The sequence below is a fragment of the Plectropomus leopardus genome, chromosome 7, assembly GCF_008729295.1.
Source record: "Plectropomus leopardus isolate mb chromosome 7, YSFRI_Pleo_2.0, whole genome shotgun sequence".
Classification (NCBI taxonomy): Eukaryota; Metazoa; Chordata; class Actinopteri; order Perciformes; family Serranidae; genus Plectropomus; species Plectropomus leopardus.
Genome location: NC_056469.1, coordinates 22,650,884 through 22,674,878, shown reverse-complemented (window position 1 = coordinate 22,674,878; position 23,995 = coordinate 22,650,884). Strand labels below are relative to the sequence as shown.

Genomic DNA, 23,995 nt, shown 5'->3' with positions numbered 1-23,995 from the left:
CTACAATGGGATAAATTAAAAAAAAAACACACACACTGCACAATAAGCACAAGTATGTCAGTTACAGGTTTGATTTTAATAAAATTGAGTTATACAGAGGCCTTTATTTACTCACATAACTTATTTATAAGAAAAATGTCAGGGGTTACATGACGAGGTAGCATATTTCTATTGTTTCATGTATTAGATGAGTAATATCCCCCTTCAATTGTACACCAAGCCTTTCATTAATGAATCTCATGGAGCCTCACTTATCACTTAAATTATTAAGAATCAGTGCTGAACCCACTGTGGAGATAATGGCACTGTGATTATTGAACAGTAGGAGGCCTCAGTAAGCAATTTTCTTGTCAATCCCACCCACTTATCACAACTTCGGCGGTGCAGCTGACACACAATCACTTACAGTTAATCATGACACCAAAAATTATTTTTACATTCGATGCAGGCTTATTTCTGAAAATGAAGATGTTTTATTTGCCACGTATTTCTCACTTTATTAAAAGAGTCTTTATTTTGCAGAGGTTGCTTCTCTGTCAGGTCGACATCTCCCCCAGGTCACATTTGTCCTCTGTGAGTTTTCTCAGCTCCTCCCTCTTTTTATGTTTGCGTCTCTTTTTGACTTGCCTGGAGGGTCAGAGCCATGCTACTCCACCTACACACAGAGAGAGGTCATGTACATGAGAAGAGTAAATATCCAGAAGATCTAAGCAAAAGACACTACTTTGAAATAGTCATGATTGTATAATGAGATGTACCACCATTTCAGACAAATAAATGAATTCTAGCATTAGACTTCTATTAGATTATGGCTTACTGCTACAGTTTTAAATAGTAATTTAACTAGATTTGAGCAGACTTAAGACCGAATCCTTACACAAGTGGTTCTTAAACTGGAGAGCAAGCCTGAGAGTGTGTGAACCAAGCGTACAATACTGGGAGTGAAACTAAAGTTGAAAAGACCTTTTTTATAACAAACATTTTAGCCTGCACATACAAGGAGCTACTGTGGCCACTGCAGGCTTCTGTAGAAACAACATGGCAGACTCCAAATAAGAGCATCCACTCATATGTATATGAGTATATATTCTAAGGCAACAAAAACACAATTCTTATTTTCAGGTGATTATAAACTAATGAAAAATAGTCATTAATATTACATACAATTTCTGCTAACAGTTGACCTTAAACCCTACACGCTTGACGTTACTACACTGCATTGCAATTACTGCTGTAATCGAACCAGGATTATTGTAAATAGTTCCACTTGTGCTTTTCTGCAATGAAATTTCAAACTGTCTGAAAAAGGGCTTATGAATATGATTCATGTAGGGGACAATAAAATAACAAGATGCTACAAAGTCTAACAGGATTCATACAGAAAGCATAACAACATGTTAAGTACAAGACAGTCCAAACAGACTTTGTAAAGAGAAGTTAAAAAAAAAGTGCTCAACAGTGTGAAAGATGTCTATTTTAATAGAAAAACCTCAAAGTTGAGCTCACATTTTTCATTTGCATAATAGAGAAGAGAAGAGAGAGAAAGCCAAAAGAAACATGCAGTGCATTGTCTTAATAACTTTTAATCTAAAATAATGGCTTTATGACCTCCTTTTGTTACTTGTGTTCCAGTTTGGTATCAATCTGTGTATCTGGCTTGACATTTTTTGTCGGCCCTGACACACCAAGCTGAGAGTCGGCTGTGGGTCAAAGTCTGACGCTGTAGTTTTGTGGTGTGTCCCAAACATTGGCACTAGTTGGCCCTTGTCAGTTGTTTTTAAGCCGATTCAGCATATTGAAACGGCATTGGCGCCCGTCAGTGAATGAAACACTTTGATTGGCAGTTCAGTTTAGTGCATGAGGAGAGAAATGGGAGTGAGCAAAGCAAATAAATGACTGAGCTCTTTGGCAGAAACCAATTCCATTCCTATTCGGTAGCGCAAGGTAAATATGCTTTGTTTTTTTAACATCAGGTTTTGTTGTTAGTGTGCTAACCAGCTAACTAGCGTCTTGAATTCTTCCTGTCGGTCTCCCACTTTCCCTTTTTGAATGAGGATTACAGATGACTGCCTTCTGCTGGTATTATTTATTATGTGTACTCACGCAGGCGTAAACATGCTAGTTGGCCATTGGCTGTAGTCTTTGTGATGTGTTCAAGTTCAACTGTTTGGCGAGACACAAGCGACATGAAACAATGCAACAGTCGGCCTTTGGCGCCACAAGTTCTTTAATGTCACCCTGGTATGTTTGGGCCTTTAAGGGAGGCGCGGCAGATTGGGAACCACTAGTTTACAACATTACAACACAAATTTTGTTTTAGGATAATATCGTCTGCATAGTGTAGAGTAATTTCACTTGTATTCAGTTTCAACATCGTATGTAAACAGTTCAAGATACAAGCTTAAAATGCCACAACTTACTGGCGACATCCTTCGATGAGGAAGATGAACGTTTTGCTTCTGTGCGGAATTCAGTGCTGCTTAAAACATAACATAAAATAAAAAAATAGGTCAATCTTTAGTGACTCTTCCCCCTGACACTTAATAAATGTAAAGATGTTGTCCCAGTATGTGGCTAGCAACAGCATCAACAAAAGCCAACAATAAACAATACAGAGATGATCCAAAACAAATAAGGATATTGCATATCAGCAATCACCTAAATAACAATAAAGAAACAGAGTTAGGACTTAGGAATTACAGCTAGTCTATGTGTATCTAACTACAAGAGCTGTTAACAATAATGTAAATTTTGACACAGCCTACTGTTCAATGTCTGCATAGAAACATGTATGACACAAAATTAAAACAACAAAGACATGACAGCCACAAAACAAACAGTATAATTTGATCTATATGACATGCTGAGTCTTTGCACAGTTGTTCTGGGTATATAAAGCCATCTAATATTACCTGCATTATTTTGAACACTTGTTAAAGGTTACAATAACTTGGTGGAAACATCTTCTCTTAGTTCCCTTATAGAAACTGACACTATAAATAATCTCAGAAGAAAGAAGTCACTCTATAAAGCGTGAGCAGCATGCTCAAATTTAGACTCCTCTGATGTACATGCAGACAACAAAAGAATATTTCCTCTTCACTGCTCTGCTTTAAGCAATGTCTCACCTTTTCACATTTGTTTGTTTTTTGTGTCTTCTATGTGCGTCGTTGCCACTGTGGGCCTGCTGAAGAGAGGAGACACGTTGTAAAGATTACGCAGCCATCAGCTACCACCGGCGATGTGGGTAAGTACAATACTTGTAAAAGACCCAGTAACGAAGTCAATGTAATTTTTTGCTTCCACCCCCGGCTGATAAAAATGTTCACACTACAGGAAGAGAGCCTTTGCAGTGATGTGCATGAATTACCGTTCATCAGAATGCGTCTGTGAGGAATGGAGAAATGTAACACATCACTAACCAAACTGCCAAAAAGTAATACAGCAACAATATGCATATAGCTTCAGAGTGTCTGTGGGAACTCACTGAACGGGAATGGAAGTGTGTGTCCAGTGTCTTGGGTTCGGATGTCTGCGATTGGCTGGAGGGCGGTGAACAGTGCGGGATTGTGCTGTGCTTCGGGGGCAGAGGTGGAACACTGAGTGAGCGGGAGGTGGGAACCTGGTAATCCAAAGTCGATAACTGTTGAGAGAAAATTAGGCAACCAGTGAGGAAATTAAAAAACAGCAAGTATTTCTTCATCCTTGGAGAGCATTACTTTAACGTGGCAAGAAACCCGGAGGAGGGATGAGGATCCATGTTGCAACAAATACACTCCTACTGTATAAGAATACTTAAAGACTGAATGAGTTGCAGCCGGAGACAAATACGTGGAAAGAGGTCTAAGGGCCCTATCTTGCACACACTGGTGCAAAGTGCAGCCCAGTTGCCATTACTAGTTTCAGATTGACACATTTATCATTTTCACAACCAGCACCCACGATGTGCAAGTAGCAAATACACTTGTGTCGGCCTGTGAGGTCATGGGCGTGTGTTTTTTTTTAACAAATTTCCCTCCAGGGACAATAAAGTTTATCTTAACTTAAAAGTCAGGCAAGTCAATGACGACCAAGAATATCTCCACCAAACTATACTACAGGTGTTGAGTTATGTCAGTCTGGATCAAAGTGATGGACATGTAAGAAGTGTATTCACATACCTTTCTCAGTGCAGCCATTTCCTTTACCATCAGTTCAATGTCCTCATGGTCCGCCTCCTCTGTGTCGTCCTCACTCTCCTCCTCCCACTGACCGCTGCCTGGCAGGTAGGGCTCGACGAGGATGGACTCCGTCCCTCTGATGTCACAGCGACAGTATGGGCAGGTGTGGCCAGCTGACTTCTGCTAGATAGTTATCATCGCGTGGTCATGGGCAGAGTAATGGAAACACTATATGACTGTAGAAAGCAATAGTAACACATTATTTTTTGATGTGTATGAAGTGGAACATGTTAGACTTGTCTTCAGAGATTACAGATGAAATAAAGGAAGTGGAAAATACCCGGTTCAACAGACTCTGTAGGTTGTGGTTTTGAACGAACGTAAAGCAGATGAAGATTTATCGTTGTAACATTTTATTTTCAGTGTCTCTCTAGGGTTTAGGACAATGGTGCATTTTTTGTTGATTCATGTGACGAGTGATCGTCTTTGCAGATGCAGTCTGCCCATTTTCTGACTGATACACCTGTAATTATTATTTGGCCTATTTCAAACTCCTACTTGCCTTTACTGCTTTCAAAGTCATTTGAGACAAGTTTAATATTCTCTTGATAACTTTACACATTCAGCTGCAAATGTGTGCAGCTACTTGGCTCTGCTCATTGTGTTGTATTGTAAACTTACTGTTGATGAGGAAGTTTGGTTTACCACAATCTAGACTGAGTTACAATTTTTCCATTGTGGTCTGACGTCCACGATGCATATCTAATTTTCTTTTCCTGTCTCTCTCTCTTTCTTTCTCTCCCCTTTATTCTCTCTTGTACACACTTTTACTCAGAGTAAATGTGACCAATACCGTTTGAGGAGGATGTGAGCCTGTCCTCACTCAGGAAGTCATCAGCCAAATGTCAGGACATGATGCTGTGAACCTTTGCAAAAAGTTAAATACCTCTAAAACAGATGGGAAGCTACTGGCTGTCTATCTGAGAGAAATAGTAGTTGAGCATGAAGCTGTTAATTTGCCAGCAGCAGCGTTGATTCTGACTGGGTGTCTTCAGTGTCAGTATGTGATTAAAAGAGGAAGTAGAAAGTCGGGGGAGTCCCGTTGCAAAAGAATAATGCACACATGACACGTTGTCTACATGATGGCCATATATTTATGTACAGGCAGACTTTTGGGATTTGTGTGCTATCTATTTAATGTTATTGATTTGATTGAAAGGTATTCTGTATATTTATTTCTGACATTTGTAGATTTGTTCTGGCTAAAAGTCCCTGTCAGTTTGACGATTATTTGTTTATGTGCTGACTGCATCTGTCATTGATAGAACTGGTTCATTTCACACCCTTTTTCTTTTTGAACCATTGAACCGAGCTTTGTGCTTTTCTTTCCAGTGAATTATCAAACTATTTGCTCATGCGAGAATTGGTTTAAGAGTGTTGACACATTTGCTTTTGTAGTGTGACTTAATTCAGAGGCACAGGTGTTGTGTCAACAAGGCTGGCTGATGCAATGTGACTTCACTGTAAAAACTGAAGTGGGATATAAACATGCTCTGTTATCCTTTTAAAGGCACTGTCGTAGTTTCATATTAACTTTGAATAGGAAGATTCGGCTATTGAAAATCATGCACGATGTGAGAGCCACTAAAGCACGCATTTATGCATGGTAAAATATTCTGTGTTTATATGACATATAAAGGATCTGATATTATTTAAGTTTACACAACAGTTTCTGTATATTTTCAGTAGTGTGTAGTAGTGAGCTACACTAAGGTGATGTTTATATTTACTATTATTTCTGTATAAGAATACAGTCGTAAGGCGGTTTGGTGGACCTGACAAAAGCAGATTGACATGACGTGCTGGAAGATGACGTGAAGTCTGTGTAGGTTTGGACTGTAATAAGTTTTAGTCCGTGTTATGCAGTCTTATAGTGTGTAATAACATGCAGTATTGTGAGATCACAGAGGAAGAGGACGCTGAGTTGGTAGTGCACCAGATGAGATGTAATTTTTGAGGGGCTTTGCCAGCTGTTTTTTTGTATTCTCAAAAAAAGTTTTTCCCTGCCTCATGTGAGGACTTCAGGTCTTCAGAAAAGAATCTGGAACACAAGGCACAACTGAGATACCTTTCAGACTAAGTGGCCTAGGAACGAGGGCGTGTTAAAACAGCCACTACAGATGACATGTACCCCTTTTCAAGACTTGTGCTAGCTTGACATGGTTTGGTTTGGTTCAGCAAGTGCAGCAGGGATTTGCATCTCCATTACAACAGGGCCATCGCCTTGAAGGTGTGTCTTTAGCTGATGACGGCTTGTCTTGAGTAATGACGTTACAAAGCAGCGGGCTGATCCATGGCTAAACTCCCTACTTATATTTCCACAAGTGTTTTTCCATCACTCAGCACGGCAGGTGAAATAAGTTTACCTGTTGGACTTGAGCTGTTTACAGAGGTGCAGTAAGAGTCTGCTGTCTGCAGCTTTTTATCTCACATCTCGCTGTGGCTGTTTTTGCTTTTTCTTTCCTCCCTGTGTAGTCCGCAGACTTGTTTTCATTGAAGAAAAGCCATTATTAAACCCCCACTAATTCAGTGATGAACATGGAATTTCCTATAGTTTCTTCACAATGAACTCCCCCATTAGTAGTTTATAATGCAAAAGCTGTTATTGTGGAGCAGTAAAATAAGGAAATGTTGTGTTTTCTTCAGCAGTAACTTGACTCTTGTGCAGCTGAAAGCGAACATGAAACCGTAAAATAAAGCAGATATCTAAAGTAAAAACAGGGATGGAGAAATGAAACTCCAAACCACAGAGATTCATCAAGAAGCTACAAAAGCACTTCGAGCTGAACACAGAGACTTTAAAAACACCTTTCTCTCTGGTCAGTCATGAGGGGTTTGTGCATGTCGAAACTGACAAAGGAGACACGAATCAGCACTTTGACTGAGTGCAGTCAAAAGTGCCAATGGACAAGGCCCGATGGAAGTCACGTTATAGAATCAGCTTTTCTTCATAGTTTTGTTTTAAAGGTAAGGCTGTTGTTTTGCGAGTTTTTTTAATGAATTGAGAAGAATTTCTTTTTTAGCAATTCGACAATTCAATAAAACATTGTGGCGATAGTGAGAAATTTCAGATTATTAGTTTAAAAGGAATAAACTAGTCATGGCATTGATTTGTGAGGGTTTTCTTATGTAGAAACACATGTAAATATAGCTTGCACGCTTTGTTAAACACAAGCATATTTTTGACATCAACCCCAAACCACATCCAAAAAACCAGCACTGTTACAATACAAACCAAGCCCTGATTTAGGTGGGATTACAAAAATGAATTGTTAAGTCAACTCAGACTGTTTCACGCTGCTGACCAAGCAAAACCATCACGGTAACAACCCGCCTCAGTTTATCATGTCAGTATTTCGACAGGGTGACTGCAGATTAGCATGTGTTTTGAAACTGTACTGTACAGAAGCCTACAATGTGCACGTGGATGAGGGTTCATACCTGCCAGCCTGTGAGGCAGGGCTGGCACAGGAGGTGGCCACAGGGCTGGATACGAGTGTCCTTATCCCGCTCTGCACAGATCTTACACAGCTGGAAGGTGCTGCCGATGTCACAGTAAAGCTCGTACTGCTCCTGTTGGTTGTTACATTAGCGGTGTTGGTGTTGATGGGTAGACAGGAAATGATAAAAGAACAACTGGAGATGATTTATGTTTTGTCTCGGTAACGCCTCTGGATGTTGTTGGCAGTTTGATTAATTGATAAAATGGTATGAACTGCATCCACTTACTTCTGTAACTTTGACTTTGCCCCTATGGGCCGGTTCACACAAGCTCATCAGGTCAGGGTTCACATCGCGGCCATCTGGATACAGGTAGCTGCAGGTACACAAAAGCACAGCACGTAGGAGAAAAGACACAAATAAGAGAAAAAATAACCCAGAGAGCTGTGTGTGTTTGTCCTAACCAGCCTTCCTTGAAGCCCTGAATGAGCGCCTGGTAGAGAGGTGTATTCTGGGGGATGGTCTGGACGATGCTGCCTTCATTGGTCACATGGCCAATAGCCCACTGGCCCATTCTGGTGCAGCTCAGACGAAAGATGTAGCTGGAAGAGAAAGAAATCCTTGTAATACACACTTGTTTACATGTAGAGATTAGAGTTCACAGATACGTCACTTCAACATTTTTTTGTTTTGGGGTGTTAGTGTTTCTCTGGCTGCAAGTTCTTTTCTTCTGCTTTTGTGCCGTTCATTATGATAAAATCACTCACATTTCCAGAAGAGCTTTAATACTGATGCCACAGAGTACACGTGTCTAACCAGTGGTAGAATATAACAAGGTACATTTATGAAGTGCTGTATTTTTGTGCAACTTTTATGTATTTATTTGTGAGTTTAGTCGTTTGTTTTCCTTGATTCTGTTTCCCAACGCCAATTCAGCCGCGGGACACACCGCCAAACTAGGGTGACAGACAGCTAGTACGTTTGTACTTTCACTTCAGTACGATTTTTAATGCAGGACTTTTAAAACAGTATTTTTTTAAAGATTATTTTGGGGGCTTTTATGCCTTTAATGGATAGGACAGCGTTTGAGAGTGAAAGGGGGAGAGAGAGAGGGGGCGACATGCAGCTAAGGGCCAAGGCCAGAATCGAACCCACGGCCAATGTAGCATGGATATAACCTCTGTATATGGGGCGCTGCTCTTTCCACTGAGCCACCTGGTGCCCCATAAAAGAGTATTTTTACATTGTAGTATTTCTATAGTATCTCTTCCACTGCTGCACTTTGGACCATGCCTGGTTTGTGTCTACATACAGTATTTCATGGAGCTGTACTAACCATAATAACGACAACACTTCTTGAATACCAGATAGAAAGCTTGAAACCTTGAGTTTGATGTGCTTTAAAAAAAAGAGGCCCACAACTCAAAGAAAATAAATACATGTAACGTCAAAGCAGATTAAAAAAGTAATGAATTCTTCTATTTGTAATTAATAGATAGGTACTTAAAATTGAAGTGTTGTGGTTCTATCTTGCTTCAAGGACCTAATTTAGTTTAGATCAGTTGCAACAACCTGCGTTACAGTGCTGTTGTAAATTTGGAGATATGTGTGACATTAATTAACTTTGCTTCTTAGTAAGAGTTTGTCGCTGTGCTCATCCTCACCTGCCAGGTCTGTGCAGGTAGTGCTCCAGACGAGCTATAACCTGGTCATAGGTGAGGAAGGCCATGTAGCCTGGATGAGTCACAGCCAGCTGGTTCCAGTTCCTTATGAGTGACCTCCAGGGCTGAGGAGAGGAGAGGAGAGAAGAGGAGAGGAGAGGAGAGGAGGAGATGAGAGTTCATCATTAAAGGGACAGTTCAACATTTTTTCTATATGCTCATGAGCTGTTTTGCCAAGATTTATTGTAGATGAGAAGATATCACTCTAATGATCTTTTCTAAATATAAAGCCACTTAGCTTAGCATAAAGACTGGAAACAGCTAGCCTGGCTATGTTTAAATGTATAATTATCTAAGTCGAGGCAAGTGTCTAAATGTATTTACAAAAATGTCAGACTATTCCATTAAAGGTCCAGTGTGTAGAATGTGGGACAGACTTCGTCCATGTTGCACTGCCATGTTTCTACAGTGGCCCAGAACTGACAATCCAAGCACCGGCTCTAGATAGAGCCGTTCATGTTTTTGTGTTTTCGCATTGGCTAACATAGTTAGCAGCCCCGCCTAGACAAGCTGAAAATATGTCGAAAATATTTTGTAATGTTAAACTGCTTTATTCAGTGCTTTTACTTATTATTTTTAATCACCTGGTCTTTTTGTAATTTGGCTACTAGTAAAAACCTCCTAAACAATGAACACTAAAGGAAAAATGGGAGAAGTTTCAGCTGCTTCCAGTCTGCAGTTGTCAACGCTAGATGGCACTAAATAACACACTGAACCTTTAAGTAATCTTTTTTTTGTACCTTTAACAAGAGTTTTTCACCTTACCTGAAACAGTCTAGTGAAGATGTCAAACTCAAACACAGAGATGTGATCATTACAGGTGAGATCTATAGTTGACTTCAGAGCCATGGACTCCATCCCTTCCTCAAAGGCATGCACGCTCCGCAGCTTCTCTTTAAAACTATTCCACTGCACTATGCACCTGTCAGAACATATTATTAACATGTAGTGAATGTTGACACACCTAAATGGCACCAACAACAACAAAAGAGCCCAAAATAGTCTCTTTGTTATGAAAGTTCCCCACACTCACCTGTTTCCAAATGAATGCATCCAAAACTCCTCAGCCTCTGTCTTAGTCACCCTGTAGGTGTCACCCTGGAAACCACCCCCTGGAAACATGGCCTTCAGCTCCCACAGCATATGACTGAACAGCAAGGACAGTTTGGTCAAGTTCCTCCTGAGAAATAAGAACACAGCAAGTTTTCAGATGCAGAAATAGATACGCATAGAAATACTTTTCTCAGACATGTAAATGTTTTCTGGTCCAGTGGTGTTGAAAAATTCTGCTCCATTAAACAAATATATAAGCCCATCTTGTAGGTCAATAAAACACCTCAAAGATCTGGGACATTTAAAGTATATCTGCAGAAAAATATGCAGTCTCTATTGATCTTATATCATGTTTATCTCTAATTATCTACTTGTGTCTATTTAAAAAAATATTAAGGTCATACATAAAGTATCACATGCTTAGACTTAAGACTCCACCCTGCTGTGTAGGTGTGAAGTCGCGGATGTTAAACCAGACAAGAATTTTCAGCAAAGACAACAGAGGTAAACACTGGGAGTTGGCTCTGAGCAGATTGTGCAGAGATAGAAACAAATAATCAAAAATATAATTCCTCAGCCACTTGTTTTTTGGGCGAGCCATACTTGTGGCTCTAACTGTTGTACTTTTGACACTCTACTGCTTCATTTCAGTTGAAAGAAGCATGCTGATACTTTCCATAGATACACACATGCATGCAAACTCATACAACAGGTCCAGCTAGCAAACAGGATGCTCTCTGCAGCATGCTCGTCTGTAAATACCACAAAATGTTCCAGTGGCCAGTGTGTCACTTCAGGTCAGTTTTTACCAGTTACTGTACTCTCTATCTCTTCTGAGGTTATTTTATACATTTGATTTGTTTTTTGTCAATTGTTTTGGCACATTTTTCAACTCAGAGTTTATTTAAAAAAGAAACACACAATTTACAAGTTTCTTTGTCAACATGCAAAGTGGTGGGACAGGTAATTTCACACCCAAAATAGATTAAAATTACCAAAATGCTACGTCCAAAATCAATTTTATCTGCTGTAACGCCAACAGTTGTGTGGTGTAAAAGTTAAAATGCATCATGTTGTCTTTGAACTGTCTTTAAGGGTCCTTTTTGGACATATTTTATGTAATAAATATAAAACAGTCTGAGGTGAATTGCTTTAATTTATGTCTCAGGTTTTTTTTTTTTTTTTTTAACAAAACAGTTCAACTAGCTATTATACAAGATGTTTGCGGCTTCACTGAAGAGTCAGTTCTGCTCAGCACAGATCAAACATTCAAGTGAAGTAACAATAAAATACATATTTGAGTGAAGGAGAGCTTAATTTTTTTAAAACTTGATTGCATCAAACTTACACTACTATATGTTACATTATTCATTCAAAAATATGTCAAAATACTGAAATATGCTTTGATTTATTGTAGTTTTCCTTTCTAAAATTTGGATTTTTATTTAAAAAAAATACACACTCTACAATAATGACTCCACTATTGTAACACAAATGCCGTTTCTATCATATGTATCAAATCTTATTAAAAAGTTATCATCTTCATTTTAAGACATCTCCTCTATTGCAGTACATTTTTGATGCACCCCTGGAATTTTCTGCAGATTTGTTTGTGTGGGTGGTGGTCAAAGAATTTCCACCTCAATGGGGAAAGGAAAACCTCTATGGTGCTCAAGAGAGGAGAGTTACGTGGGAGGAAATGTGTAAGCCACATCTCCCGCTCTGGCTGACCTTGCGTATGAAAATCTGATGAAAAACACTGGTGGCGGACACATTTGCGGCAAACACACTATGTGTAGCTGTTAAGTTTGTAGACGATGGCTGAGATAAAGTATTCAGTAGTAAAACTGGACAGTGCATTGTATTACGGTAATCCCTGGTTTGGATGATTGTCATAAACTGTGTTTGTGTCAGTGTTAGAGATTTGAGTGCTCATCAACTTGGAGGAGCTCAATGCGAAATTTGTGGCTTTCCTACACCACCTGACTTTTCAGTATGTTTTTAACATAACTATAGACAGCTGTGTACCACTTTCGTACAACCGTAAAAGCCCCTTGCTGTACATTTTCAGACACAGTATGGAAAGTATGATCATTTTTGCTTTGCTTTTCAAAACTCAAAACCTAAAGCTCCCTGTGAATGACCCTTATAATCCCGCATCTTAAAATCCACTGAGGTATATTGTCAGTTTCTTTTGGAAAAATGTTAAAATTATTGCAAATTAAGAATTTAAATTTAAATTAACATAAAAAACACACCCAGAACACTTGAGTACAAAAAGATATTAAGAGATGATCAAATATTTGTCAGTGTTAAAAGCATAAGCTTACATAAACTAATTTATTTTGTTATTGACTTAGAAATGTGTGTGTTTCTTTTGTTGTTTATTGTTATATTTGTTGTTTAAATTCCAGTCAGAAGAGGTCAAAACCAAGTCAAAAACAATTACCTTCAAGCCTCTAAAACCTTCCACTTTCTGTCGCCTCCAACATCAGTCTGATCTCAGTTCTCTTTTCAGACTCACATGATTGCAATTTCACTCACTAAAGTGAGACTATTATTGAAACATCCAACTGTCAAGTTCATTTTAAAGCGACTGAGTACCTTCGGATTACTGGCCTGAGTATGACTGAGTATGCAGAATAATCGGACATTATAGCAGGACATTTAAGAAAAACATAAAAGAGGATATTTACACAATCTGGCATGAAATCTAAGTCACATTACACATAACACTAAGTGAATTTGCTGCATGAGTGCCCATGCAGACCTGGCTGTGGTGAGGCGAACATCTGCTATCTTGTGTGTGCAAGATGATGCAGTAAAACTTTAAATGTGGCCTTATCAGATTTTCAGATTATGCTGAAATAAAATTTCCGATAAAGACTGCATATAATTTGCTTATAATGAGCATATTGTGTACAGTAGAGCGGAAACAGATCAATGTGCACATTGGAGCTCAGCGGTGCCTCAACTGACTCAACAAGGCTGGAATTACAAATAATAGCAAAAGAATATTTTTTCAGATATTAATATATCTAACATTGGCAATGATAAATAATGTCACATATACAATGTTGAATTTATCTTCTTCAGTGCTTTGCACTGTTTTATTGTTATGCACTAACAAAACAAAAAAACTAAATTTTGTTTTTAAATACATTTGTGAATATATTTCGTAAAACAAAACATGATATAATCAAGTTGTTGTGATTTGATTAGATTTGATAAATACTAGATAAAGTATTCACATCCTTATGTAATAGTACAAATTCTCCACTACAAGTAAAAGTACTATATTCAAAACCGTATGTAAGCAAAATGTAATGAAAGTTATACTACTCATTGTGCAGCAAAATGTTAAATGTTTTACTATAGTATGTGATGTTTTAGGATTAATATTGTTGCATTTTACTGTTGAAGATGTTTTAAGTTGTACTCATTCTATCACCTTTATATATTGTTGATAGTTTATTCTTCAGCAATGCATCGTAATCTATAAGATCAATGTATGCTTGTAGTGTCGCAGTCCTGTGCGAATCACGGAAAAGTTGAGGAAAAAGTAAACTTTTCATGTTGTCAGAAAAACAAGCTTTGGGATGATGCGTTTTCCAAGGGGGTATTTAAAGAGTTTATTTAGCTTAGTTACATTCACTGGACAGATGGGGTATGAAAAAATAAATAAAGACGCGAGACAAATGTACTGCAGTAAAAATTACGACTTTATCCGTCTTATAAGTAAGTATGTTGTCTTCATGTAACGCCCAGCATAGATTTGCAGCCTGAATATGTCTAATCAGCCACATAATTGAAAACACCAGTGTGGGTCTGCGTAGCCTTTAATTTTCAATAATAAATCAAGTTAATTTTGTATGCAAAATAAAAGTAACTATACCTGTCAGATATATAGTAGTAGTAGAATAAAAAGCAACAATATTTGCTTTTGGAATGTGATTGAATAGAATCAATAAGTTACATAAAATATAAATATAAATACGTGCCTTTCAATAAAAACGATGTCCTCTTGACATGCTGGTTGTTGAACCTTTAGTCTCTGTCCAGTAAAAGCCTTACTTATAAACGTGCCGCAAGTCTCGTCTCTCCTATATGTATCGGGATGAATTTACAGATTGTGCTGGGCAATATATATATATAAATATATAATATATATATATATATATATATATATATATATATATATATATATATATATATATATATATATATATATATATATACTGTGGTTTTCGACATTGTAGTGTAATTGTTGTCTTTTCCTCGTTTTAAAGGCTGCATTACAGAAAATGATTTTTTAAATTAATGTTTACAGTCAATTTATGATTAAAATCTAAATCAATTTGTCGTTCAGTCGGTTTTGTAGTTGTTCCTGTGCTTTTGGTTATATCACATGATCTTCCTCAGAAAATGGAGTTTACGCTTTCGGATAGAGTTGGCTTTGTCAAGCTCCACTGGTGTTTGTTATTTATGTTTTTGTTTTACGCACATAGAGTCTGATGATATTTAATGCATAATAGTGAACAAATTATTGTTTTGATTAGTTTGATTAATTTGTGTGGGATTTTGCAGACATTTGCTTTATCTTAATGTTTAATCTGTACCAGAAGTTATTCTCACAAATATTGTGATAATGGGCTGCAATTAGCATTTTGTTTCTTAAGATTGTGAAAAATGCTGCTCACGAGTAGGGCTGGGCGATATTTCAACATTATATAATGTTGTATATATATAATTAAATATTGTGATATTAGACTAAATGTTGTCTTAGATTTTTGATATTGTAATAATTGTCTTTTTCTTGTTTCAAAGGATGCATTATAGTAAAATGATGTGATTTGCTGAAGTTATCAAACAGCTGTTCTATTAATTGCCTTTACCCACTTGGTCATTATATCCACGTTATTGTTTTTTTTTTTTTTATCTTATTGTTTAAATATTTTTGTCAAAGCACCATTAGTTAACCCTACAATACTATTATCGATATAGAGGTGTTTGGTCAGATATATTTTGTTTTTCTCTTTATCACCAGCTCTAAATACAGCAGAGTAGTTGAGTGCTTGTTCAGTCCTGAATTCAGGCCACATGCAGGTTAGAAAATACAGGGGATATCTGTGTGTGTGTGTGTGTGTGTGTGTGTACCCTGTGGATGCAACTGTATGGACACACACAGAAAAAAAAATCTGTTCAAGGCCAGACAGTCTCTCTCCCAAGCTGCTCACATACTGGGGTTGTCACTGCTTTTGCCAAGTTTCCTCCACATTAGCATCACAAAGACGCAGGTTTGGCCCTCTTTCCACCTTCGTCATTAGTAGTCCCAACAGGAGCAGCAGACGCAGCCCAAACTCCAAAATAAAAAAGTCAGTCTTTTTAAGCTGTTCCAAATTATCCACTTTAGCCAAACAGCAAACTTACAAAAACGTGGTCATTTTTTCCCCCTTGGCACACAATAAAGTCTATATTTGACTCGTGGGAACCGGAGAAGTTATTTTGTTAAACTGCAACGCATATAGATAGTGTAACATAGTTATTTCATTTCATTTCATTTAGCGTTGAAAGTGGGTCACAGCCTCTATCATAGTTCTCAAGTATGACTCTTTTAGTCATGCTAATATAGAAGACTATTTTTGGATTCTTTTACTGTTTTTAAGAGCTTGAGCTGAGTAAAGAGTCCAAGCCCTGGTCCCATGGTACCGGATAAAGATTTGATGGATGTGGGGCCTCTTTCTGACCCCCATGCTCAGTTTACAGAGAGGAATTCATCTGGGAAAAGATCATATTTTTGGTTTGAGGAACATGATCCGGTTGAGTTGAAGAGAAAACGGCAACCACAATAAATGCCTAATCGTATTAACGGATGGGCTATTTGGTTGGTTACCTCAGGCAATATCTAGCTATGCATATATTTTGGATTATATTTTGTCTTAAGGTTTTTAACATTTTGTTTGTTTGAATGAAATTTAATTTATGGTAAATGGACCTGCACTTGTATAGCACCTTTCTAGTTTTCGTCGGGGATTGATCTGCTGATATTACGATTAGTTGGTGACCCACTTTAGCCGCCCCAAATTTTAAAGATTCAAATGAAATATGTAATTCCAGAAAAAGTTACTTCATAATTTAAAGAGATATTATCCAGAGATACAGAGACATTGTTTCTCAAAGGACATGTTGTATATTTCTTTAATTATCGTGATTTAGTGCCGTAATCGCAGAAACCGGAGACAGATATCACAAAAAAAGCACAAATAAAACAAAAATATTTGGATAGTGTTTCAGGAAAATTACAAAAAAAGGGTTTTTATTTGTTTTACTTGCGTGAAATATTTCTTTAAAAATGGCAAATATGAGTTTTTGGATTGAAACTAAAATTTATTTTCATAATTGATTAATCAGTAGATCATCCATCAGAAAAATCAATTAATCATGTAGTCTATGAAGCGTTCAAAAATTGCAAAAACTCCCAAGGTGATGTCTTTGGATATATTTTTTTAACTACCCGACAGTCCAAAATCTTAAGATATTAAATTTACAATGATTCTCAAATTAAGACACTGGAAGCAGAACATTTTGGCATTTTCAGTTGATAAAAGATGGAAACAATTAAAGAGATTATCGAAAAATGTTTGCTGATTAATGTATCTCAAGTTAATTAAAACGTTGTCGATACTCCAAATCAAGGAACATATAACGTAAAATGATCAATTACGTATTCCGAGTTATGTCAAAACAGACAGAGGACAAAGGACGCAATCATGAATGAGTGAATAAAGAATTTGATTAAAGGATTTATATAAACCTTTTAATAAATAAAATTGTTCTTTTCTTGTGTAAGGATGCATGTTAGCCAAAGGCCGTCTTACCTGTAGCTGGATGTCTCCTCAAATATCTTCTCCCGTCCCTCCTTGAACAGCAGCACAGCCCTGTCCGTCTTATCCAGCAGGTTTCTGACATGGACCCTCAGGTACTTGGCCTCATCTCCTCGTGGCATCTGGCCGCCTGCGACCCTGGGGCTCCTGTAGGGCTCCCAAACGTGCGCTAGCATTGTTGTTGTCTCAGATACCAGCTCTGGAAGGTATGGCGGGCTGTTCCTCAGGCCCAGCCGGGGGTTGGTGCACAGCTGGTGGAGCTTATCCAGTCTTTTAAGGGCCTTGTCCACCAGCCGCCAGTCTCCACTGGTAAGGGGCCGGGAGCTCAATTTTGGGCTCAGGGAGGCCCCTGAACCTGCTTCCGCCATCATTACGCTGCTGTAAAGTGATGTGAAGGAAAATCGGCCTTAAATATCAGTCTGCCTGCACGTGTGGGGGCGTGACAGTAAATTATAGTGGCTTTAACGAGATGCAAAAGCTTTCGGTTGAATATGTGAATGCTTACGAGCAAAAGTAGGAGCAGCTGTTCATACTGGCTAGAGATTTTGAGTGTTTCAGCTGGAATTTATTGTCCTTACGATGAACTTTGTGAGTTCCCAGCTCCGTTGGAAAAGCAGACATCTCAGCCTCCTCAAACAGCATCCGCTCTTGATCCATATAACAATAATAATCCAAAAGCATCACATTATCCAACAAGCACGTTCAATCACGCCATCTCTAAAAATGCAATCAAAGCATTTCCTCCCAAAACAGCCACTCTGGTCCGTTTGTAGCCTCTCACTCCTCAGTCAGATCTTTAGGAAAATACAAAAATAGAACATCTGTTACACATAACTTTTTTGTTTTGACAATTTCCACAACACTTACAGAACGACGCAAGAGGCCGAGCGTGAGAAAGAGTTAAAACAAAAGCTTTAAACTGACACTTAACCTTTGAAACACTTTGAACTTTTCCCATCCTCACTCTCTTCTACCAAACATATTCAGCCTTTCTTATTCCCGTTTAAACACACTTACCAATATTTATGGGTATATCTCCACAGCAGACCACATCGTCAGGGTCAACATGAGATATCTACTCGCAGCACAGTGGAAACATGTCCTCTGTCATTGGCTGAAACGTAACTGCTTTTTCTTTTTTTCCCCTCTTTCTTGATGTCACCCTCTCTCTCTCTCTCTTTCTTTCTCTCTTCTTGGTGCACCCTTTGATTGGTTTCCTGGTTGCAGCCTGCCGAACAGGTTTGTTTTCTTTGCTCTGCTGCTTGGGCGGGCAAGCAGAGAGAGAGAGAGAGAGGGAGGGAGAGAGCGAGGAAAGAAAGAGAGATTGGAGGGAGGAAGACAGAGAGGTGTGAACTCAGAATTTAACATTTACTAAGAATGATAGCAGTGTAGAGGACCTGAGTAACATGTAGGACAGGTAGACAGCTTACCAACAGACAGGATGTTTTATGCATTCAAAGCAAAGGTCAAAGTTCAGCAACTTCAACAGTTAGGGTGTAAAAGAATCGTCATCTTCAGTATCAGCAAGAGCAGTTGTGTTGTTAAATGGATTTTGTTGGAATTTCACTAGAATTTCTGCTACAAAGTTGGTCTCTTGTAAATTGTAAATTAAAATACCAAATACTGTTGGTTGGAACGCCATGAAATTGTGTGGAGACATACATTAGATACATAAGAGGAGGAGTCCCAGTGACTTTGGTGATCCCCTGACTTTTTTTCTGATGCCACCATGAAGTTGACATTTGTTCTTAGTTACAGGAGTGAAATTTGTCAAATATTGCATGGATTGCCATTACATTTATAGGTCTAGTGTGTTGGATTTAGTGGCATCTAGTGGTGAGGTTGCAGATTGAAACTTTTCCCATGTGTCAAGTGTGCAGGGGAACTATGTTGGCCGATGTGAAATGCCAAAACATGAGTGGCCCTATCTAGAGCCACTGTTTGGTTTATCTGTTCTGGGCTAATGTAGAACAAGATGGCAGTCTCTGTGGAGAAGACCACGCTGGCAGGAACTGCACTGGGCTTTGAGGCAAGTTTAACAGAGAGGCCTAATGTTGAATCACAACGTTTTGGTCAGTCGGGTGATGCCATGGGGCTCAAAATGACTTTGTTCTCATAGACTTGCATTGTAAAAGAGATATCTGTGAATCAGTGGATGCATTTTTATTTTTACCCCCACAACCCGCACAAAATTACTTGTGTCATTATTAGAATTAGATATGTTCTGTCCGATAAAAATTCAAAACTCCAGAAGAATTGCTCGATTAAATAATTTTATCCCCGTTCAAGTTAGTGGAGAGCTAAACCAGAATCTAGTCGCTCGTCCACCGTAAGTTTCTAGTTTGCTTGCTCTGTGGGCCCTACAAAAGATCTGGGCAATTTCATGTCAGTGAAATCAAGCCTTTTTGGCTTCATGCGCTACTGATAAACTGTCATTGAAATGAGTGGGGCTCATTCGGAGGTAATGAAACACAAAAATTTCTTATAGATACTAAATCAGTGGCACACAGGAAGGCTGACTTGCTACTTTTTAAAAGTAAATTCTTATTTTGAACATTATAAACTAATAAAAACAGTAGTAACATAGAACATTATGCAGCATTTCTGCGACGAGGCTCCCAAATCCTACACACTGAACCTTTAAAGGGATTGTTTGGGATTTTGGATTGGGGCTGTTATGGGATACTTATGTGTAGTCAGTGAAATAAATATAGTAGCTGATGGTCAGCACTTTCTGGCCAAAACAACTGACCGACGGCAGATGAGAAATGTAGTGCCAAAGGAAAGGCTGTGTGATGCAAGGTAAAGTGATGAAAATACTCTAAATACAGCATCCACTTAAAATGATATTGATTTATTTTTTTTAAGGGTAGGCCTTCTTTAAAGTGGCTAAAATACGTTTTGATATCAGCCCTTATGGGTGTGCTCCCCGTCTGTTTCTGCAAACCTGGAGTGCGCCAACCGCCCGCTACTGTATGTAAAACACTGACTATACATAAGTGTCTCATACAGCCCCACTTCAAAAATCCCAAACTATCGCTTTAATATACGAATTCAGGCCCCCTTCAGGATGAATTCTAGTTACTTTGGTGTTTATGTCCTTCGGTGCCATCATCTGGTCAAAATTTTCAAATTTTGCTTTCTGATCGAATATTGTACCTGCACACCTGTTCTCCACTTAGTCTCAGATGTAATATGTTTAGCACTAATAAGCATTAAATTTCCAGTGATACCAAACCAGAAAAGCAGCATATTATCACATTTAAGAAGCTAAAACCAATGTATGTTGGCATTTATTGGGAAAATAAACAATTTAAACTATTTTAATCACAACAGTTGTTTCACACAAAGTAGAACAATATCATTAAATTAGTCTTGTGCAATGACAGATTACTCATTAAAATAAAACCGAGTCACCAAAAAGTAAAAGAGATGTAATCTTAAATTAGTAAATGCAGAAGCAGTTAACTTATTTTTCAGCCTTTTTATGTAAGGCATATTGCATTTTGGAATGAGACAATTTAATTAAAGAAGCTAAATATTGTTATGAACATCTTTTAAAATAAGCATTTGCTTCATAGTCATAATTATCACGTGGATGTCAGCCTGGGGCCCTTTAACCCTTTAAAAACCTAGTTGGACATCAGTTTTCTTGTGCTGGCTTCAAAAGCCTGTCACAAGCTGTTTAACCCAATTGGTCTGATTTCCTTGAAAACATGCGGATGACCAACTTGGCCACAAATTAGCTAATGTTAGCGTGGCTGTGTACAAAAGTCTCTCACTCCACTCTTACTATGTGTGCGTGAACTTTAACAATGTGTCTGTCACTTTAAAGGTAGGAAAGTTGCTGTTATATTTCTTTTCTGTTATATTTACTGATGTGTATGATAAGACAGATAAGTAGAAAGAATCTGTGTCAACTAGAAGCTCACACCCAAAATGACTGTGAATTTAAAGATAGGATTAGGATATTTTTGAAAAACCTTATATTCAGTCAAATATTACATATTTTGTATCCAGAACTTTTGACATTATAATGTATTTTCACCATTACAATAGATAAGTCATTAATTTCTAAATACCTTTAGTAAAAAGTGAATATTTTTTGTATCTTTTGTGGCACTAAAACTTCACATGGCACATAATCTGCACCACTGCAATGAGATTTTTTTTTTAACATCCACAAGAGGGAGACATTGACGCAACCACTGCTTGTCCTGTTTAGTGTTACTACTGAAATTTGATGTTTAACCCTCTGAAACCTGAAATGACCCAGAAATAAGCATGGAAATGGTAAAAAGTACAAGAAAATTACCAAAGAATTAGCAAAAATAAATAACCCCCCCCCCCCCAAAAAAAACCAAAACAATCAAACAGAAACCCATAAAAACAACAACAAACAAATGAAACAATACAACAAAAGAAAAACAAACAAGGGAATGACCTGTGGAAAAAAAGCCTAAAAATAAAATAATTCCATTAAATAATTTTGAATAGTTCTCTGTAGTTTTTTTCCTAGCTTTTTATTTAATTTTGTGCTAATGTACAAATGTACTCATTTATAGCAATTTGCGTGACATTTCGTGCCAAGTTACTCAAAGTCTTCTCTCCCATTTTTTTGGAAAGAAATCAGTTTGTTCATGGTTCAAAGGTATAAATACTTGTGAAAAGCATCTGAATGCAGCCCAAAAAAGGGACATTGCCCCAGGTTTCAAAGGATTAACCCATATAAATGTCTGTGCAATAAATGTCTTTACCTTAACTGAAGAGGTGACAAAAATACTTTTCTAGATTTTCTCAGCAGCCAGACAGAGCAGTAGTTTGTCCTTTACTGTGCAGTGTAGTTTCATTATTTGGAGATTTGTGGAGTCTAATTGCATCCTGGTTGCACCTTTGCTGTCATGGCACTAGGGGGCCTCATGCCACCTCATGATCTGTGCCGCTGATGATCACCTCTGCATTCATAATGCTGCAGTGGCTCACAATACTGAACCCCTAATTTATTAAAGAGGTATGGGGATTTTTCTATTTACATATGTGTGTGCTCTTAAAGATCATTTTACCCAAGTTCGTGTCTCATTCATTAAGCAATGAGCTCTGTAAAGTGTGTGTTCAGCATAAGACTGGCCGTTACAGAGGTGGGCCCTACTTTAATAAACAATGATACTTAATGCCAGACCATAATGGTTCAGTGCCTTGACAGCTGCAGAGCATGTTTGTGTAGTGTTAGGGTGTTTTAGGGACTTTAGACACCTAGCTTGACTTTCCGTTGCTGGCTCCACACTTCAGTGGAAAGAGGAAAGTCCCAAATTGACCCTGGTAATCAGACCCTGGTCTGAGGGTGGGGTAAGATAGGATTGAGGAGATGAGGTGTGCATTTTGTGTGGGTGCATATGCATGCTTATGCACATTTATGGTTTGTATTGTGATCTGTTAACATGGCCACATGCAGGGCCACAGTGACACCAAGTCACTTTAAATAGGGCATAATTTCTCTGAATTTCTCAGCTTTTCTCTGCATTCCTGCTTTTGGGAAGTTCAAGTTCAGCTCATAGTCTCCGGTCTGGTGCCATATGACTAACCCGTGGCAACAGATGAACTGACAATATGCCTCTGATGTACTGCAGTGTGCAAAATCTGTGTCCTCCAATTGACACTACTGTTAAATGATCCAGAATTAAGCATAAGGTTGACTGAAATTGTCAAATAGTGTTCAATTATAAAGAAATAAGTTCACATAATATGCAATACAGAACATATAATGCATAAAATTGAGCATTTGTGAGTTCAGCTTGCTTTTTACCTGAAAGCTGTCATTTGTAAAAGCGTAAAATCAACTCTAATGTACCACAATTGTGACAATATAGTCTGAGACTGAGGTGAGAAAATCAGCATCACCTCTGCTGACTAAAGGCACTAAAACATGAAAATAACATAAATAACATAAAAAATCCCTTCAATGACATCAAGAGGGTACAGTAAAGTTCAGAAAGGAAGTTTAAGTGTCATAGCCTGTTTTCTGTTTTTGTTAGTCTAGTGTTTTTTTGACACATCGGAAGGTTCATAAGCATGATAATATGCCCAATTTCAGAATGAAAGTATCATTCTGCAGATTGCATGATGTTAGTCTTTCCTTATTGCATTCTCATTTATAAATTTGGAGTGGGCCAGTCTGTTTTTGCAATAAAGGAAAGAAATAGACTTTACACTAAGGGACCACTTCGGTTACTGAACCTGCAAAAGACTTCAAACTGAGTCTGAGGCCATTCTGTGCATGTTGCATGAAAGCATGGCCTGCATTAAGTGCTCCACAAGTTTGTAAATAGCACATGAATTCATATTTAATCCTGGGGTTTTTATTAATCACGTGATTGTGGGCATTAGATTAGATTAGGTTTTGCTCAAACACAGCAAAGGTACATACAAAAACATGACACAATACACCAATAAAACACACAGATGTAGGCTACAATATACAGGATACAGGAGTGCAAACAAGCAGGTGGGAGCAATAAATGTAACTGAACTCATGTCCGTGGTATTGCTTTGAGTGCATTAAAATGCAGTGATAGTGTAAGGCACCCTGAAACAGATTTTGCACAGCGTTATGCCTAAAACACCCGCACCGAGAAAAGCATCGATCCTTGAACTTCTTGAGAAATTCAGCATACGATGT

General features: G+C 38.1%; 1 protein-coding gene across 9 annotated transcripts; it reads right to left on the bottom strand.

The window, feature by feature from the left end:
• Window positions 1-57: 57 nt before the first annotated feature.
• cblc (Cbl proto-oncogene C, E3 ubiquitin protein ligase) lies at window positions 58-18,499 on the bottom strand. Of its 9 annotated transcripts, none has more exons than XR_006105959.1 (15): window positions 18,337-18,499; window positions 17,825-18,113; window positions 17,314-17,697; window positions 10,416-10,562; window positions 10,148-10,304; window positions 9,326-9,447; window positions 8,126-8,263; window positions 7,950-8,037; window positions 7,662-7,793; window positions 4,161-4,343; window positions 3,488-3,643; window positions 3,371-3,387; window positions 3,129-3,187; window positions 2,421-2,476; window positions 620-655 (listed from the first exon to the last, which is right to left on the bottom strand). XR_006105959.1 is itself a non-coding variant. In XM_042489651.1 (14 exons), exons 2-14 carry the CDS (start codon window positions 17,998-18,000, stop codon window positions 636-638), a joined length of 1,821 nt encoding a protein of 606 aa, XP_042345585.1. In that variant the 5' UTR covers window positions 18,001-18,113; window positions 18,337-18,499; the 3' UTR covers window positions 58-635. The 9 variants fall into 9 exon arrangements, 6 of the variants coding, with proteins under 6 accessions (XP_042345585.1, XP_042345587.1, XP_042345588.1 ...); XR_006105961.1 differs by having other exon boundaries at window positions 3,129-3,184; XR_006105960.1 differs by having other exon boundaries at window positions 629-655; window positions 2,421-2,479.
• Between the last annotated feature and the right edge of the window lie 5,496 nt (window positions 18,500-23,995).

Excerpts from the sequence above, each read along its gene's own strand:
- cblc (XM_042489651.1), bottom strand. The coding sequence starts at position 18,000 with ATGCTTTTGGATTATTATTGTTATATGGATCAAGAGCGGATGCTGTTT. Across the intron at positions 7,794-7,949 it reads GCAAAGTCAAAGTTACAGAA|GAGCAGTACGAGCTTTACTG; the intron begins GTAAGTGGATGC and ends AACAACCAACAG. Across the intron at positions 656-2,420 it reads CTCATCGAAGGATGTCGCCA|GTGGAGTAGCATGGCTCTGA; the intron begins GTAAGTTGTGGC and ends CTCTGTGTGTAG.